This window comes from Leopardus geoffroyi, chromosome D1 (assembly GCF_018350155.1).
Source record: "Leopardus geoffroyi isolate Oge1 chromosome D1, O.geoffroyi_Oge1_pat1.0, whole genome shotgun sequence".
In the NCBI taxonomy this organism is placed as follows: Eukaryota; Metazoa; Chordata; class Mammalia; order Carnivora; family Felidae; genus Leopardus; species Leopardus geoffroyi.
The window spans coordinates 14,433,304-14,451,625 of NC_059329.1; the positions used below are offsets into that span (position 1 = coordinate 14,433,304).

The 18,322-nt window shown below is 47.1% G+C and overlaps 2 protein-coding genes across 21 annotated transcripts in view; one reads left to right on the forward strand and one right to left on the reverse strand.

Moving 5' to 3' along the window:
- Positions 1 to 18,322, reverse strand: part of BUD13 (BUD13 homolog) — a 306,228-nt gene that overhangs the window by 256,837 nt on the left and 31,069 nt on the right. The window lies entirely within an intron of this gene.
- LOC123600702 lies at positions 10,581 to 17,039 on the forward strand. 19 transcript variants are annotated; one of them, XR_006713762.1, is made up of 9 exons: positions 10,581 to 10,672; positions 12,271 to 12,405; positions 12,775 to 12,985; positions 13,577 to 13,790; positions 15,506 to 15,870; positions 15,959 to 16,026; positions 16,104 to 16,169; positions 16,469 to 16,649; positions 16,794 to 17,039. XR_006713762.1 is itself a non-coding variant. In XM_045482899.1 (8 exons), exons 4-8 carry the CDS (start codon positions 13,588 to 13,590, stop codon positions 16,895 to 16,897), a joined length of 825 nt encoding a protein of 274 aa, XP_045338855.1. In that variant the 5' UTR covers positions 10,581 to 10,672; positions 12,271 to 12,405; positions 12,775 to 12,985; positions 13,451 to 13,587; the 3' UTR covers positions 16,898 to 17,039. The 19 variants fall into 19 exon arrangements, 9 of the variants coding, with proteins under 9 accessions (XP_045338855.1, XP_045338854.1, XP_045338853.1 ...); XR_006713764.1 differs by having other exon boundaries at positions 15,506 to 15,653; positions 15,981 to 16,026; XR_006713755.1 differs by having other exon boundaries at positions 13,606 to 13,790; positions 15,506 to 15,681; positions 15,981 to 16,026; positions 16,508 to 16,649.

The window sequence follows — 18,322 nt, forward strand, 5'->3', positions numbered from 1 at the left end:
GTGCTTTCCCGGTGTGGTGGCTGCCTCAGGGGAACATGCAGCCTCGTTTGGAAAATCACCCCTAAAGAGGGGAGCAACTCCCTGCCTGGCATCAGTCCCCTCAAACTCAGGCCCCAGGCCCTACATCTACCCCCAAGGCGAAGGGACATCTGGGGCACAGGGGAGGCAGGACTGAGGCAGTAAGACTCGGTGGGGCTAAGCAGGCACCTTGTCAACAACAAAGGCTCCCAGCATATAATTGGTTCCCACTCTCAGGAAGAGAAATCTGGGGACACACAGGCTGGACCTTTGACTTATGAAAACCTCAGTTTCTTAGCCCTGGATAGCAACAGCTGTTAGGAAATCTGGACTCCTTGGGGAAAAAAATAAAGGCTTGGATAACCTACTCCCCTGTTGCCCATCTCCTACCCGCTTTTCTGAGTCCTCCCCATCCTTCAAAGACCAGCTCCCCATCCTAGTCCTCCCCAGAAGATTTCCCCATGTCCAGCAGGCCCTGCTCCTTTGAATGGCAATAGCTCTTCAGCAGGCCTTGACCTCTGCCTTGATCTGTGGTCTTCTCTGGACATGGAAGGCCTTCTCCCTAAGGCCCATGGTGATGGGGGCAGAGCAGCGGGCCACATCAGCCACCTCACCTTAGGCCTGGCCCCAGCTCCCCCTGCTCCTGCTAAGGGCTCAGGGCTCAGGGCCTGGCAGGAGGCCACTGTGCTCTAGCTAGCAGGTAGGTTTTGTTAAGGAGAATGCATCAGCTGTCGCCCTACTTCAACGGATGGGGCCCAGGATGGCCCGTGCCCTGAAAAGCACCAGTGGCACTGTTGGGACAGAGGAGCTCAGACACTTCTGCCCCCAGCCTAGAGCAACAAAGTCAACCGCAGCCAAAGCAGCTGCTAAGCGTGCCCGATCTGGAGGAAGCTTGCATGCAGGCTGGACATGGAGAAGGCAGGTCACGGAGCCCAGGGCCCCGACTTGGTCCCTGTGTGCCCCCCAGAGTCAGGAAAACAAACCCAGAGTAAGCACAAGCCCCCAGGCAACCTCATGCACCTGACTGCCCCTCATAGCACTGTAGTGATGCTCCATGTGTCCCTTCACTGGACCTCAGGAATCTGCATGGCTGAACCAGGATAAGCCTCCTCACCCTTGCCCCTGGCCCAGATGGGAGGCAGCGGCTGGTACAGGCCAGCAGAAAGCAGCAGAGAAACTTTGCACTGCACCGGTCCTTCAGGGTGGCCAGCCTGCCTCCCCACCGCCCCACCCCACCCCACCCCATGAGCCCTTCCTCATGCTCAGCCAGCTCCCGCCTGGCCACGGGGCGGTGAGGAGGAGCAGGAAAGGGACTGAGCACCAGCGCGGCCAGCCGCGGTGCCGGCCGCCCACTCCTCCACCGCTGGCAGCACTGAGCCCCATCATCAGGCACTAATTAAATCCCCCTAATGAGGAAATAAGGATGCAGGAGCCGGCTCCGCCGCGGCCTCCCCGGCCCACCGCCCTCGCCTCTCCATCGGACTTATCGCTCGTCACAGGATGTTTACAATAATTTTTAATTTGTGCAATTATTAATCACTTTTCTATCTGCCTCATTTGCATAATAATTAGTCATCTCACTGTTTGGCATGCCTGTGAATGACAGTGTTTTAAATTGAATTAAGATTTTAATATTCTATTTTCCTGCTTTCTTCCCCCCTCACACGCTAATCAAAGTCAGATTTGGCAGCCAGAGGGAGGGTGGGGAGGAGGCTGGCAGGCACTGGACTTGGCCTGCTCCTCGCTCCTGAGAACTGAGCTGGGAGGAGGGGCAGGTCTGGAGAGGGCAACAGCAACCCACCGGCACCCCAAACCTGGTGCCCAAGGGGTTAACTCAGCCTTGCCTAATGGAGGGAGGCAATGAGTGAGGAGTGGGCAGCGGGCAGTGGGGAGGGCAGGCGTCAGACTGTCTCAGTGGCGCCAGAGAGCAAGAAAAGCACTTTCATTTTCTGTCCAAACAGGCTGCTTTTTGCAAGGGAAGTTGGAAAGCACATTACAGGCCAGTAATTGATCCCTGGTTACTAGTCTAGGTTAACTTTGATGGCTCAAGATCCCCCAGGTAGAGAAGCAGCTGGAACAGTCCAAAACCCATTGCCATTCTTTGGACGGACTGAGAAAACAAATCTCTGCGGTTGAGTTGGGCTCCCCACCCCCCTCTAGAGCCACCAGCTCTCCACACACCAGCAGACCCTCTGCCCAGGCTGGGCACTTCACAGAAGCATGCAAGAGAGAGCGGGGTTCCGGCTGACCAGGGGCAACAGGAGGGGGCACACTGGCCTCTGTCAGGGGCAGGGGTGGGTTCATCTCTCTTACCCTCAAGCCCCCCTCTGACCACCCCAGGAATCCTGCTCCAGCCCCACCTCCTCACCACTAGGCTTGCCTTTCATGTTGCCATGGTAATCCCTGTGGCTACCCTGGATACCCATTGCGGCTCCAGAATTCTCTGCTTAGGCAGTGCAGCTCTACCCACAGCCTGCTTAGAACACCTCCCCTTTTACCATCACTGAGGCCAAAGGTTGAGGAGCTAGGGTATGATCACCAACACATGGTCTGCAAAGTCAGATACTACTTTTCCCTTAAGGTGAGTAGGGAGAGGAGATGGGACACGGGAGCTGGTGTGAGCCAGTAACAGAACATCACAGGCTGGGGAGCGGGGGATCAGACTCCATTCAGCCACCAAGGCTTTCCCCAGGCCAGAGTAGAGGAAGGACCTCAGCCTACAGAGATCCATTCCTCCCACAAGCAACAAGGTCTCCCAACTGTGCACTTAGGAGTCAAGGGAGGGAAGTCCTCCTGGCGGGGCGGGTTGGGGGGGGGGGGGTGGTGGGGGTAGGGGGGGACAGGGAGACAGAAATGGAGTCTTGCTGCCAGAGTTAAAAACTAGATGAGGAGAGAGGGCTAGAAGTTTCCAGGAGAGCCCTTCTCCTTCATAGGACTCCATGGCTGGTCTGCATTCTCCATCTGCAAGTCAGGCAGGGAAGATTCTAGGTATTCCTACAGTCCCCTCTGACACAGGATGTCCCTGGGCTGACCCCATGAGCCCTCTTGCTGATTCACCTAGGCAGGTGCCAGCCTCAGGAGCTGGTAGTGCCGCAAACCCACTTGTCCAGTCATCATCTGAAGGGGCAGGACAAAAAGTGCCGGGATTCGGGAGAGGCACGGTCCAATCCAGGAATTACAGGGAGCTTTTGAGAAACCAGGCCCGCAGGGGCTTGGGCTTTGTCCCCAGCTCCACTAGAAGGAACACATAGCCTTCTTACGAGTTTGTAAATCAGGCCTAGATGAGCCCAGACTTCACTGTCTCCTACCTCATCAGCAGGGGATGCACCCTTTACCACAACCAGCTTCACCCACCACACCCAGCCTCGGCTCCCTAGCCTTTCCTTCCCGCAACCCCTCAGTGGCAAAGGGAGCTCTCCAGGCTCAGAGACCTGTACACGGAGCTGGTGCCGCAGTAGCCTCTGCTGGCTGCCTTCACCTTCCACACCTCCCTTAGGGATGAGAGGAAGGCCAGCAGACCCTCAGAACCATGCTCTCCATGAATTCCAGTTTACCAGGGACAGTCCTGGTTTACACGTGTTGTCTCGGCATAATTATTAATAGTACATGTGTGCTCATACACACAAACACACCATTTACTCTCAGAAGTGCCCTAGTTTAGACAAGAAAATAAATGGCTTCTCTAATCACAGGCCAGTACAGGGTCCCAGAGAGCCTGGGGAGAAAGTGGAGATGCTCTGAGCATAGAGACAAGCAACATTCTCTCAGTCCCCAAGCAGAGGTGAAGCTACGCCCTTTCAGTCAGCACCAAGAGCGAAAGTGAGAGCCCCTGCCCTGAGCCAGAGCACCAGCATGTCAACAGTCTAGCCTGGGGACAGAAGGATTGCGGGACTTTCCCAAGGCGGGGAGACACCTGACAAAAGGAACAGTAAAAAGGAAGACAGAAGAGCCAGCTCAGCAAAAAGGTAGAAGCCTGAGGGGAGTAAGATGCTATCTTTACATGTGTCCAGCAAATGGCAACAGGGAGCAGCGTGCCTCGGCCCGTCCACGTTGCAGCGGGACAGCCCCATCCAGCTGGCTGCCTCGTACTGCTCTGGCGTGTGTCCTCTTGCCCTTCCGAAAGGCTCACATAGATTGCAAAGCCTCTCTCCTTTACCCGCTTTCCCCAAGATGACTCCTTAGCCTGAATTGCAAAATCAATACAGACATTTCACAAGCTCCCATCCCCAACCTAAGAGATGAGGAAGAGAAATCGGAGCAGTCAGCCCCAGGGTAGCAGGACTCTTGGATCCCTTCCTTTTGTGCTGTTACCTGATTGATGCAAGGCTCTTAGGGATCCCCCTTCTCTCCACCTATCTGAGTTGGGATTCCTAAGTTCAGAAGTATAGAGACCACTGTGTTTCTTTGTAGGATGGGAATGGGGTTACAGATATTGGAGAATTTCTATGTCCTATCATCCAGCGAAGTTCATGTAAATTAGCTGCAAAGTAATATACAAATGCATACAATCTACATCAGGAACCAGTAGTTATGCATTCTGGGGACTCGGCAGCAACAGTCCCCACTCCATTTCTCATTGTGCTTTTGATTTGCATTTCCCTGATCATTAGTGATATTGAGCATTTTTTATGTGTCTGTTGGCCATCTGTATGCCTTCCTTGGAAAAAAGGCTATTCAGATCTTCTGCCCACTACTTCATTGGGGTTTTTTTTCCTATTGAGTTGTATGAGTCCTTTATATATTTTGAATATTAACCCTTTCTCAGATATAAGGTTTGCAAAGGTAGGTGGCCTTTTCACCTTGTTGATGGTTTCCTTTGCTGGACAGATGCTATTTAGTTTGATGTAGTCCCACTTGTTTATTTTTGCTTTTGTTGCCTTTGCTTTTGGAGGTAGACCAAAAAATCATCACCAAGACCTAAGTCAAGGAGCTTACTCCCCGTGTTTTCTCCAGATTTATGGTTTTAGGTCTCACATTCAAGTCTTTAATCCCTTTTGAGTTAAATTTTGTGAATGGTGTAAGGTAGTAGTCTAGTTTCATTCTTTTGTATGTGGCTGTCCAATTTTCCCAACACTAGTTATTGAACAGACCGTCTTTTCCTCATTGTATATTCTTACCCCCTTTATTATAAATCAATTCGCCATATATATGTGGGTTTATTTCTGGGCTCTCTATTCTGTTCCATTGACCTATGAGTCTCTTTTTATGTCAATACCATACTGTTTTGATTACTATAGCTTTGTGATACAGTTTGAAATCAGGGAATGTGATGATTTTCTCTCTCAGTATTGCTTTGGCTATTTGGAGTCTTTTGTGGTTCCATACAAATTTTATGAGTTTGTTCTGTTTCTGTGAAAAATGCCATTGGAATTTTGATAGGGATTGCACTGAATCTGTAGATTGGGCTAGGATGAACATTATGACAATATTAATTCTTCTAACATGAGCACTATATATCTTTCCATTTATTGGTATCCTCTTCACTTTCTTTCATCAATGTCTTACAGTTTTCACTGTACAGGTCTTTCACCTCCTTGGTTAAACTTATTCCTGGGTGCTTTATTCTCTCTGATGCAATTATAAATAGGATTTTTTTTTTATTTTTTTTTTAACGTTTATTTTTGAGACAGAGAGAGACAGAGCATGAACGGGGGGAGGGTCACAGAGAGAGGGAGACACAGAATCTGAAACAGGCTCCAGGCTCTGAGTGGTCAGCACAGAGCCCGACGCGGGGCTCGAACCCACGGACCGTGAGATCATGACCTGAGCCGAAGTCAGACGCTTAACCGACCGAGCCACCCAGGCGCCCCAAGGATTATTTTAACATCTCTTTCTGCTAGCTTGCTGTTAGTGTATAGAAATCCAACAGATTTTTATAAATTGATTTTTGTATCCTGTGACTTTACTGAATTTATCTACTAGTTCTAACACTGTTTTGGTAGAGTCTTTAGGGTTTTACAAAATCACGTCATCCTCAAATAGTGACAGTTTTACTTCTTCCTTACCAATTTGGAAACCCTTTTATTTCTTTTTCTTCCCTAACTGCTCTGGCTAAGACTTCCAATACTAGTTTAATAAAAATGGTGAGACTGGACCTCCTTGTCTTGTACCTCATCTTAGAGGAAAAGCTTTCAGCTTTTCATCATTGCATATGGTGTTGGCTGTGGACTTGTCATGTGTGGCCTTATTATGTCAAGGTACATGGCATCTATCTATACCCACTTTGTTGAGTTTTTAATCATGAATGGAGGTTGAATTTTGTCAAATGCTTTTTCTGTTTCTATTAAGATGATCATATGATTTTTATCCTTCATTTTGTTACTGTGTACCATGTTGATTTGTAGATGTCAAACCATCTTGCAATGATGGAATAAATCCCACTTGGACACTGTGTGTAATTTTTTTAATGTATTGTTGAATTCAGTTTGGTAGTATTTTGTTGAGGATTTTTTTTTCATCTATGTTCACCAGAGATAATGGCCTGTAAGTTTCTTTTCTTGGTGTGCCCTTGTCAGTTTTTGGTATCAGAGCAATGCTAGCCTTATAAAATGAGTTTGGAGGTGCTCCCTCCTCTTCAATCAATTCATATTTTCTATTTCTTCATGATTTACTCTTGGAATTTTGTATGTTTCTAGAACTTATCCACTTCTTCTAGGTTGTCCAGTTTGTTGATGTTCAATTGTTCACAGTAGGCTCTTATGATGCTTTGTATTTGTGGTATCAGTTGCAATGTCTCCTCTTTCATTTCTAATTTTATTTATTTGAGCCCTCTTTTTTTTTTTCTTGGTGAGCCTAGCTAAAAGTTTATCAATTTTGTTTCCTTTCAAAGAAACAACTCTTAGTTTCACTGATCTTTTGTATGATCTTTTTAGTCTCTATTTCATTTATTTCCACCCTGATCTGTTATTTCCTTCCTTCTACTAACTTTGGGCTTCATTTGTTCTTTCTCTAGTTCCTTAAAGTGTAAAGTTAGATTGTTTGAGATTTTTGTTTCTTGAGGTAGGCATGTATCACTATGAATTTTCCTCTTAGAACTGCTTTTGCTGCATCCCATAAATTTTGGTATGTTGTATTTTTCCATTTTCATTTGACTCAAGGTAAGATTTTATTTCTCCTTTGACTTCTTTGTTGACCCACTGGTTCAGTAGCATGTTGTTTAATCTCCCCATATTTGTGTTCTTGTTTTCTTTTCTCCAGTTTCTTCTTGTAATTAATTTCTAGTTTCATACCATAGTGGTTAGAAAAGATCCTGGATATTATTTCAGTCTTCTTAAATTTATTAAGACTTGTTTGGTGGCCTAACATATGATTTATCCTGGAGAAAAATGTGTATTCTGCTGCTTTTGGATGGGATGTTCTGTATACATAACTATTAAATCCATCTGGTCTAATGTGTCATTTAAGGCCTTATTGATTTTTTTTTAATGTTTATTCATTTTTTGAGAGAGAGAGAGAGAGAGAGAAAGAGTGTGAGTGAGAGAGGTGCAGAGAGAGAGGGAGACGCAGAATCTGAAGCAGGCTCCAGGCTCTGAGCTGTCAGCACAGAGCCTGACGCGGGACTTGAACTCATGAACCATGAGGTCATGACCTGGCCAAAGTCAGATGCTCAACCGAGCCACCCAGGCACCCCTCCTTATTGATTTTCTGTCTGGATGATCTATCCATTGGTGTAAATGGGGTATTAAAGGACCCCACTATTATTGTATTGCCGTCTATTTCTCCCTTTGGGTCTCTTAATATTTGTTTATTGATTTAGGTGATCCTATGTTGAGTGTATAAATATTTACAAATATTACATAAATAGGAAGCACTTAATTCAGCCATTCTGCCCATAGCAAGGAAGCCAGGGGAAACTCCATAAAGGAAACACTTGATCTGGGGTGAGTAAGGTTCTGCTATGGGGAGAAAAAAACAGAATAGCAGAAGCAGCTTGGAAAAACACAGAGATTGGAACCAGTGGTGTTTGATCAGGCAAGTGAGAAGTCCAGAAATTCCAGGGAAAGGGTTGATAGGTCAGGTCACAAAGGACTTTGACAGAATGCTGAGCAGACTCAACACATGTTGTAGATAAAGGCTTCCTCCTCAATTTGCCTCCCACATGACCCTGGAGGCATTCCTATCCTCAGTCTCTCCATCAATACTGGGATAATCATGCTTCCCTTACCCTGTTCCCATGAAAGCTACAAACTCCCTGTCACTGGTACCGGGTTGGTTGGCAGAGCCACTCCATGAATATCTGACAGGAGGTCCATGTACTAATTAAGCATTCATCTAATGCTGCATACATGACAATCAATTATTAGCTCTGCTAATTAGAAACCTCCACTAAGAAGTTTTGGGGAGCAACAGGAAGGCAATGAACCAACTTTGGCCTACTCTTACCCAGAGTAACCACAAGACTTATTCATTCAGTCATTGAGACAAATAGCATAGACTTTAGAAGCTCTGTGGTCTGTAGCCTCAGCTTCCTTGTCTACAAAATGGAAACATTAGCATCAAATTTATTGAGTTTTTATGAAATTAATGTATAGAGGAGAGTGCCTGGCCCATAGCAGCACTAAATAAAGGACAGCTATTAGTTCTAAGGTATAATTCCTTAGTCTAGGAGCTTGGGATTTGAAAATGAGCAAAAGGCCTATGAAAATAAGAATATGAATAAAAATAAGAAAATGACTAAGAGTCCTGGCCAGAGGACCTCATGATCCACAAAACAGCATGATGAATGTTGACTACAAAATGCCATGAAAACTCAGAAAAAAGGCTGACTTGGTAAGCTGACCCTGCACTTACAGCAGCAGCACAAGTTTGCATTGTGAGTCCCTATGCAGAACCGGGCAAGACAAGGCCCTTCTAGCCCCTGCCATATCCCCTAGAGGTCTCCCAGCACCTCAAGTGGTTGCTTGAGTTTGTCTTTGTCAAAAGTTTCTCTAAACTCCACAGTGAAAGACTTTCTAATTTGTAACTCAGAAGTTAAGTCCTCTCCAGCATGAGACCATGTTGGCTGAACCTTAGGAGAAGGAATGGGTCCAGATAAGCCTCATTCCAGCCTCCTCCTCTCCTGCACCAAGAAAAACCAGGACAAGGTCCACCATCCCATTACCTTACATGATGAGAAAGTGTCAAAGAGCAAGACAGTGGGATTTCTAGGGGCTGGAGTTAACTATAGTGGCCCAAAATGCCAACTTCCCAAGTAGGCAAAGGGGGTAACGTGGCTCCATCTCCTCTCACAACACGTGTAAAGGAGCAGTGGGAACTTCTGACGATGGTTTTCTCAGTGGGAATCAATGGTGGGATGTGATCACTATGGAAGCTAATCCAACCTTAAATACATTGATTATAATATAATATCTAGATGCAGGAAGTAACAGTCCTATGATCAGTCCTCTGATCAGAATACCCTGCACCTTAGGACCCAAGCCAGGTGCTGTACTTTAAAAGGGGCAGCAAACCAGAGTGACTTCAGAGAAGATAGTATGGGACTCAAAGTCACAGTTGGAGAAACTAGACAAAAGTAAGATGGGCCCAGCAGCTTTCCTACAATGTCAACATAACTGTGATATTACTTCCCGATCATAAAGGAGGTGCCACAGTTAAAGGGGAAAATGTCTTACTGTCAGCTACTCAAACACAATAAATTCCAGAGATTCCTCCCTCAGTCCCTGCTTCAGGTTCATGTGATATTCCCCAACCCACACAGCACCTGCAGGATGGCACGTTCAAGAATAGTTTCTCTAGTGTATTCAGTCTGTCCCTGGGCTTCATTTATGACTCTAGGACCCACCTTGAGGCCACCCTCAAAGGTTCACAGTGAACATGCCTCCATACCATCTGGACTGACCACCTCAGTCCTTCCCTATGGCCCTTCATCCTTTTCCTCCCGCCCCTCCTCTTGTGTCAGCCTCTGGCTGAATTGTCATGCTTCGTTCTGTTGCTGGATTGGGGATGGAGGGGAGGGAAGAGGCCCTATGTGAAGTGTACAGACACAAGTAGACCCTATGTATAAAGATTAATTTCCTACTACCTTTTATGCAAAAATTGTCTGCTTCCTTTCTGATGTAAGTTTCAGTACAAAACTCTCCTCCTGTTACCTTAAACTTATGACTCTAGGAAGAGAAGGAAAAACTTATTTGAACACATTTAAAATGCTGTCAGGTAGAACAGGGGTTACCAATCTGTTTTTGTAAGCCCCAAGATGGAAAATTCAGGCAAATGGTGAAGCCACAGGGTTAACATAACTGCTAGAGTTGTCCAAGAATGGGCTACATATGTCCCCAGAAGTGGTGACAGGGGAGAAAGTGTTCAAACATGGGTAGGATTGGCACTTCCTGAAATGTGACTTGCCAGGGGACTCCAGCAGTAGAGTGGATGGGAGAATCAGGTCTCTTTAAGACCCTAACTTTGATTCTAGGATTCATACAATTAGCAGTGTATTTCCATAGGACCAAAGGTTGGGATAGCAGTTGAACTAGTAAACTGATGGAAAATACTTTCAAATTAATTGGTGTGGGGAAAGTGTCATGAATAGAAGTCCTTTATGTTATCCTCCACCTCTGACATTCCTGTTTTATGATTCCAGGTTCTGAAAGAGTGTCAGCTACTGGCAAATCCATACAGCTGACAAGATGCAGGTCAACCTTCTGTCTCAGGACAACTGGTGAGTATGTATATATGTGCATGTGTATGTGTATGCGTGTGTGTGTGTGTGTGCGCGCGCATAGCGGACATGAGGGCAGGAAACAACAGACGTTTTCTGAAGGGCACATGCACATGCACACACACATCTCCCACACAGTGGAGATCCAGAATTGGACTTGAGAAATGGTAGCAGAGATAAGATCCAACAATCTTGAGACGTGACCAATTCCATAATCGCCCCCTCCCCTAGCTGCTGGTCCCAGGAGTGTGTTGTTAGGGAAACAGCCACTTCCACCTCCCCTCCCAAAGCCAGTAGGGTGGCTTTCATATTCAATGAGGAGGACCCTGGCAACCTAAGACACCAAACCTCAGAACCAATGCCAATCTGCCAAAGTATGGGCACTCACTCAGGAGCTGGGGACAGACGGCAGGGCTAAGCAAGGATGCTACTGCAATCACAACCCCGAAAGCCAGAAGGCCACAGTGTCCACCTTCAGCCATATCTGTGAGCTCTCTGACTGTGGCTGAATGTCCTCTGGTCACCCCCTACCCAGCATCCCACTTCTCACTCCCCTACCTGTCCCCAAAGCTCCTGTTCTCTGTTTCTCTAACACAGAGTTGGCAGGCAGAAGACACAGGACACTTCCTGTCCTGGGTACTGCTCTCACCCAGGGCAGCTTATACCTTAATGGCTCAAGGGCAGACCTCCCCACAGAGTTCTTTTTACCTGCTCCCCACTACAGCTGCAGCCTGCCAACATCAACCATCGGTAAAATGGCTCTTTGGCAGGTCCTTTCTCCATCCTGCAGATCACCACACACCCTACCCTGCTTTCTCCACTTCACATTGGCCAGTCCAAAATGGTTCTTTCCTAGCCGGCCCAAAAAGCTGCTTCTAAAAGGACAGCAATCCCTTCTCTCCCAATCTCCCACGCTTTAACCAAAAATGCTGAGTCTAAGTGCAGCCCGTGCAGAGGGCCACCCTGCCTCTCTCTCCCTGAAAGAGTGTCAGCTGCTGGCAAATCCCTGTGGAGGGGCTTCTACAGGTCCCGTGGGGTACATCCTTACGGCTTCGAAGCAAGCAAGGGAACAAACCCCTGACTCATGTCTAAACCTCTTATGCTCCTGGAGACTATTCTTTCCTCTGCCTCTTAGGAAACATAGACACAGCAACTGTACCAAGCCCTAGGGTAGGGCACCCCCCTATCCAGAGTTTGGCCCATCAATCAGTGAGTCCACCAGTAACCAATGTCATCATAAGCCACCTCTCCTGCAACCACCACTACTTTCAAGGCCAAAAAAAGGAAAAGAAAAAAAGACCTGAAATGCTCATTTAAAATAACTGCTGTTGAAATGTCATATGCCCTTAAATGCAAAGAAAGCACGGCACATGCTTTCACACACACACACACACACACACCCATCCTGCCCAGTTCTTACTGCTGGGGCCTCAAATAAACTCAGTTTGGGTCCTATCTGAACACCATGGCCACCAGCAACATCCCAGCTCTGCCCTCAGGGGGGTAGGGTAGGGGTAACGGGTAAGGGAAGGCTGCCATGAGGTAAATGGGGAAAACTCACTGGAATAGGTCTATCACTACTCCTACCCCTGCTCTAGATACCCCCTCTCCTGGAAACGGAAGACCCGGCCCACTTGACCACCCTTCTTCAAATAGCACCACCCTCAACCGCACCCAAGCAAGACAGGCTGGCTCTCCAAATCCAGCCAGGGGTCAGCCATCCTAGTGTTCAGGTAAGGTGGGGAGTGAGATGAGAGTGGACCCAACAAGGACATGTGCCACTGATACAGCAGAAACGCTCTTGGAAATATTTTAGTGTTCACATTTTAAGACAAGGTATTACTTATGAAGCGCCTCCTACATGCCAGGCACCATGCTGGATACTTTCTCTCAGATCTTCTCCAATAACCCAGGAAGTGAGTTTACAAATAGGTAAATTGTGGCTCAGCGAAGTAAGGGAACTTGCTGGAAAGCAGCACATGCCTCGTCTTTGATGACCTCTCACTGTAAGAGACCCATCCCCCAATGACTTACACAATTAAGATGGAGAGATAAGAAGGACCCTACTCTGGGAAAGCAGCAGCAGGGGGGTTGCTTTGCAGGAGTCAGAAGCCCAGGAGGAAATAGCCCCAGGAGATATTAAATACCGCCTGGAGCCCCTTCCCAAGGCTCCACTCCAGACGCAACCCCCAAGCTACTCCAACCAGCACAGCAAGCCTCAGTGGCTCCCCTTCAGTACAACCTATGGAGAATGTTATAAGCCCAGGAGGATACAGCCTGTGACTTACCATGGGGAGAAACCCTCCCATTCAGGTGAGACTTAGCTTGATGGCGAAAAGGGTAACAGGATAGATGAGTGGCACTCAGTATAAATCCACCTACCTCACCCTTCCCCCGGGGCACTCTGATCTCCCAGGCTGATCCCAGGGGTGGGAACCACCAGCCCAGGAGAATACAGTAAGCAGTAAAGACCCCAGCCCTGTCTCTTCAAGAGCCCTTCAGGCAATATTTGACTACAAGGCCAGCTAGGAGTACTCTGGGAGGAGACCACACCAACCACCCCATCCTAGCCTACCTTCCTCCCTATTTAGGCTAGACCAGTGGACAGCTCTGTAGTCCAGGTTTTCAAAGCTCTGGTGACCCAAAAAGAGGTGGGAGAATACTCTGGATTCCACACTAAGGATTCTTTAGTTCTGGTCTTGGGGAGACAACCCTAAAGGTCAGATTGGAGGAAGAGGCAATGCTCTTACATTGGGTCTATTATTCCCCTTATGAAAGGTTTGCTTAAATAGAATGAGCCGTGCAGGAGCCAAGGCTGGGGTCCAGGTCCTACTGTCAAGATCTTCCCTCTCAAGACTTTCCCACACAGAGGAGGGCCTCTGCACACTTTCTTGCTCCCTTCAGGTGACGACTATATGACCACTACTCATCAGATTTCCTTGCAGAGCCCTCTTCTTGGTCAGTCCACGTTCCCAGTTCATATTCAGGGCAGAAAAATAGGACGAATAGTGCGTCCAGGCCACATGGAGTACACCAGCCAATACCAGAGTGACTTCCAAGCCTCAGGGTGGAATCAAGTCCTCAAAACTGACCCACACAAAAGAAGCCAGGGGATCAAGTGAGTAACCAGAACTGTTGGCAAGCTGCAGGGTTGCTGTGGGGGAAGGGGCCAGAGGAGGGCTCTATTGCCCAAGAGAAAGGTACTGATGGTCCCCAACTTATGATGGTTTCATTTACAATTTTTTGACTTTCTGACGGTGCAAAAGTGATGCACATTCAGTAGAAACCGTCCTTCAAATTTTGAATCTGGATCTTTCCCCACACTAGTGTGACACAGTACGATCCTCTCTGGTGACGCTGAGGGGTGGCAGCGACCCTCAGCTCCCAGTCAGCCCCGCGATCACGAGGGTCCCCTGACAACATTTCTGCACCCATGCGGCCATTCTGGTTTTCACTTTCAGTACAGTATTCAATTCGTGACATGAGCACTTTCTTATAAAATAGGCTTTGTGGCCCAACTATGGGCTAACGTAAGGGTTCTGAGCATGTTTAAGGTAGGCTAGGCTAAGCTATGATGTTCAGTATTTCAGATGCATTAAATGCATTTTCCATTTAAGATATTTCCAACTTACGACAGGTTTACTTAGATGTATCCCCATTATAAGTCAAGCAAGATCTGTAATAATTTAGAACTCAGTCTTCTGTCCAATTCAGAGACATGGCTATAGAAGGCAACAAAGCAAAGGAGTAATTGTTTTAGAATCCTGGATCTTCAACTAGTTCAGATTTATTTCGTCCTCACCTCACATAAGTTTTGGGCAAGGACAAAGTGCCTGCTGTTCATAACTGGGGGTAAGTCTCCTCCCCCGTGCATCTCTGAGAGACAGGAGCTCAAACTGCAAGCCAGGAGGTAGAGCAGCCAGGTTTATCTGGTACTCATGAAATTACAGAGATTCGGGCATTCCCCTTGCCCATCCTTGTCCTGGCTTCTCCCCTATTAGAGCTTGCTTCCCTTGGGGGCCCAGCATGGCCCTCTACTTCCCTCTGACTCATCCCTGAAAGGTTAGAAGGCCCAGCTCCAACGCAGAGCCAGGCATATGCGCACACGGCCACACAAATGTTACAGAAATGTCCTATTCCACAGTGGAAAGGATAACCTTCACTGGGAAGTGAACAGGGATGTGAGCCTAGCAAGTAAGAAAGCTCTTTTCCCCCTTCCCCAACAAACATACCTCCAAGCTCACTTCCCAAGACCACATTCTCTAAGCCAAGCCTCTAGCTGCCTAGCAGGGCATTCTAGAACGCTTTCCATCACCCTATCCTTTGGCTGCAGGTGTTGCATCGTCTCTGCTGGGTCTTAGCATGATAACTAGGGAGTGTGAAAAAGAAACAGAGATAAAATTAATTAAAATTTTATTTTCGGAAGAGAAATAAATGTGTATTTGAAATTACCTGAAAAGGGGCGCCTGGGTGGCGCAGTCGGTTAAACGTCCGACTTCAGCCAGGTCACGATCTCGCGGTCCGTGAGTTCAAGCCCCGCGTCGGGCTCTGGGCTGATGGCTCGGAGCCTGGAGCCTGTTTCCCATTCTGTGTCTCCCTCTCTCTCTGCCCCTCCCCCGTTCATGCTCTGTCTCTCTCTGTCCCAAAAATAAATAAACGTTGAAAAAAAAAAAAAAAAGAAATTACCTGAAAACACTCTGTACAGTTTAGGCAGACACACATATGAAAAGCAAAAAAAACCACGTAGATGGCCCGGTGCCCCTCTATTTGGCATGCCGGGATTGGTTCCCAGGTATAGGTCCTGACTCCTAGAAATGTGTTTACCCCTTGCAGCAAATATACCCAGACTGTGCAGAAAGACAATGCCTCTGGCTGGCAGCCCACTATGCATCAGCATCCAAAGCCGAGATGGGTGAAGCAGGAGATGACCATCCTGGGTAGGAAGAGCACTGTCAAGTTTGACGGAGGCACAGTGACCAGGGTAAAGTGCCCAAGCTCTCTGTCTAGAGGTAATCAGCATGAGGGTCCTAACTACTCCCTCAAGCCAAGGAGGGGAATGGGGGTAGACAGGGAACAAAGGAAAACATTTACCCCAGGACACCCCAACCCCACTTGTCTTGAGAAATCCAGAAATTTTCCTTTCCTGAATCTACAGCCACTTATGGACTCTGATATTTGTCCCTGACCACAGAGGTGAGGTACGTATGCTCTTAACATATGCTGGCCACGTGGTAAGTACTTAACAAAAGATAGCAATTAAAATCATCATTATTATTATTTCCCCAGACATGCATTCCTCTCTTCCCAGATGTCTTATCTACCTCCTCCCAAATCCCTGGTAAAAAGAGTCAAGGGTAAGTGCCCCTCTAGCACATTCAGGGTCTTCAAAGCCAAGTTACAAACTGAAACTACCAGCAAGCAATTCTTCCAGGACTGTAGAACTCAGCCCCAAGTATGCTACGGAGACCTTCATCACAGAGGCTATGAGAAGCCCCTGGTAAGAACTGTTGTGGGCAGAGCACAGACCTCTGGACTACCCCTTCACCTCTCACCTTGCTATCAGGGTGAGGATGGGTGGGGGGAGAACCGTAGGGAGTGGAGTCTGATGTTTAAACCCGGGATCTTTCCCAACCTAGAGCAATTCTGAGCAAGTTAACCTCTCTGCACAAATGTTTTCTCCTCTGCCAAAAGGAAAAGAAAACAAACCTTGATTACTAGGCACTAGACATTGCATTTCTATCCGTGACTCCTTCTGAGCATAACATGCAGGGAGGGTAAGGTACACTCCTTTTTCAGCTGACTGCTCTCTGTCCCCTCAAGAGTGTGGGTTTGCAGGCACCACCTCAGGATCAAACTACCACCAGGACCTCCTACATGCCCTTGTTTTCTGAAAGGTTGAACCTCTGTAAGCCCAAGGTCAACAGCAGCAAATGGGAGCCAAACACAATTTCTCTACTGAGCAAAGGAAAACATTCAGGTACAAAGGAAATTTGTCTTCCCAGATACAATAATGTTTGCATACGGCCAAAAAAAAAAAAAAAAAGAAAAAAAAGCCAGCGTCGTGGGGCAGACATAATTCAGCTCCAGCCTGGCCCCATAATCTCTCTGCCTATTTTTACAGACCAGTCCAGCTGCCTGAAAGCCGGCTCCAGAAGTACTTTTGACAAGAGGACTCAAAATCCCCCAAAAATAATAATAATTGGGAGAAAGAAACCGCCCAAATAACCTATGCAAAAATGCACAGTTGGGCACTCATATCGAACCTTAAAACTGAGGTCCCACCATAACTACCTCATAGCACAGACTCAGTTTTCCCGCTGGGATTTCCCAGTCACACCCTGACCCTAATACAACTCTTTGAAACTAACTGAGCAAGGGTGAGTAACCTTTTTAGAAAGGAAGGATGCACTGTGAGTCTTAGAAGGTCAGTGTGTTCCAGGACTCCGGAGGGAAAAAGAGGTCAGACTATTTCCCCCGAACTAATGAATGAATGGCAAAGCATCAAAACTTTTCTTGTCAGTGCCATCAATTAATGACATTCTTTTTGAGCTACAGCGTCTACTCACTGCTGCTTTTTTTCCCTTTACATTCTCTGAGATTATAATTCACATACCATAAAATTTACCCTTTTAAAGTGTATAATCCAGTGGGTTTGAGTATTGCTCACTGCCGCTTAAGTCTAAACTTCAGAGTGGAGAAAGTGGCACAGGAAAGGAAGGAGAACATGAGGGTCTGGATTGATTAAAACAAACAAAATCTTCCACGTAGAGAAAGTATCCAAAGCCTAAGGGAGAATCTCATCAAAGTCTAAACACCAGGTCTCTCTCTTAAAAATACTTACCATATTGAAAACAGGATTACGTTTCTGGTTTTAAAAGAGGGATAAGAAATGGAATAGGCAACTGAATTTAGCCACCTATATCCTTGAGAGATGCTAAAACACGGATAAGACCCAGAGGTCTCCTTTCCCCAGTCAGGAAAAGGCATATCACACTGCCCTCTAGTAGTCAGCCTAGGGAATGACAGCCAGCCACCTGCTGAACAGAGTTGGAGGTCTCTGCCCTGGAGGATGTGCTGTGCTCACACACACTAAGGCAGAAAAATCGGAGGGAGAAGAAATTCGTAAGTTTTCACCAGTGCCTACCAAACACAGAGCTCACCTACAATAAAATCTATCTACTTCCCCTCCACCTAAGTCTCTGCTTGAAAACAGATAGATTCCTTTGTTAAGGAAAAAACAATGTGGTTTAAGGTTTCTAAAACATCTGAGCCTGTCTTAGTCCATTCAAAACAAAATGCTGTAACAAAAACACCCTATACTGGGGAGCTTAAACAACATGCATTTTTATTTGTCACAGTTCTGGAGGCCTGGGGGTCCAAGATCAAGACATTAGCAGATTGATTTGGTATCTGATGAGGTTCTTCCTGGTTCAGAGGCTAGCTTCTCGCTGTGTCCTCACATGGCAGAAAGAAAACAAGGGAGCTCTCTGGGCTTCTTTTACAAGGGCACTAATCTCATTCATGAGGCTCCACCCTCAGGACCTTATCACCTCTTAAAATTCCTACTTCCTAGTATCATCACACTGGGGCTAGGATTTCAACATGGGAAGTGGGGGGGGGGGCGGGGGGATAAAACATTCAGTCCACAAC

Bases quoted from the DNA above. Each gene is read 5' to 3' on its own strand.
- LOC123600702 (XM_045482897.1), top strand. From the start codon at position 12,962: ATGGGGAGAAACCCTCCCATTCAG. The intron at 12,986-13,605 runs GTGAGACTTAGC...ACTACTCATCAG, and splicing joins GGAGAAACCCTCCCATTCAG to ATTTCCTTGCAGAGCCCTCT. The intron at 16,170-16,468 runs GTAAGAACTGTT...CTCCTTTTTCAG, and splicing joins GAGGCTATGAGAAGCCCCTG to CTGACTGCTCTCTGTCCCCT.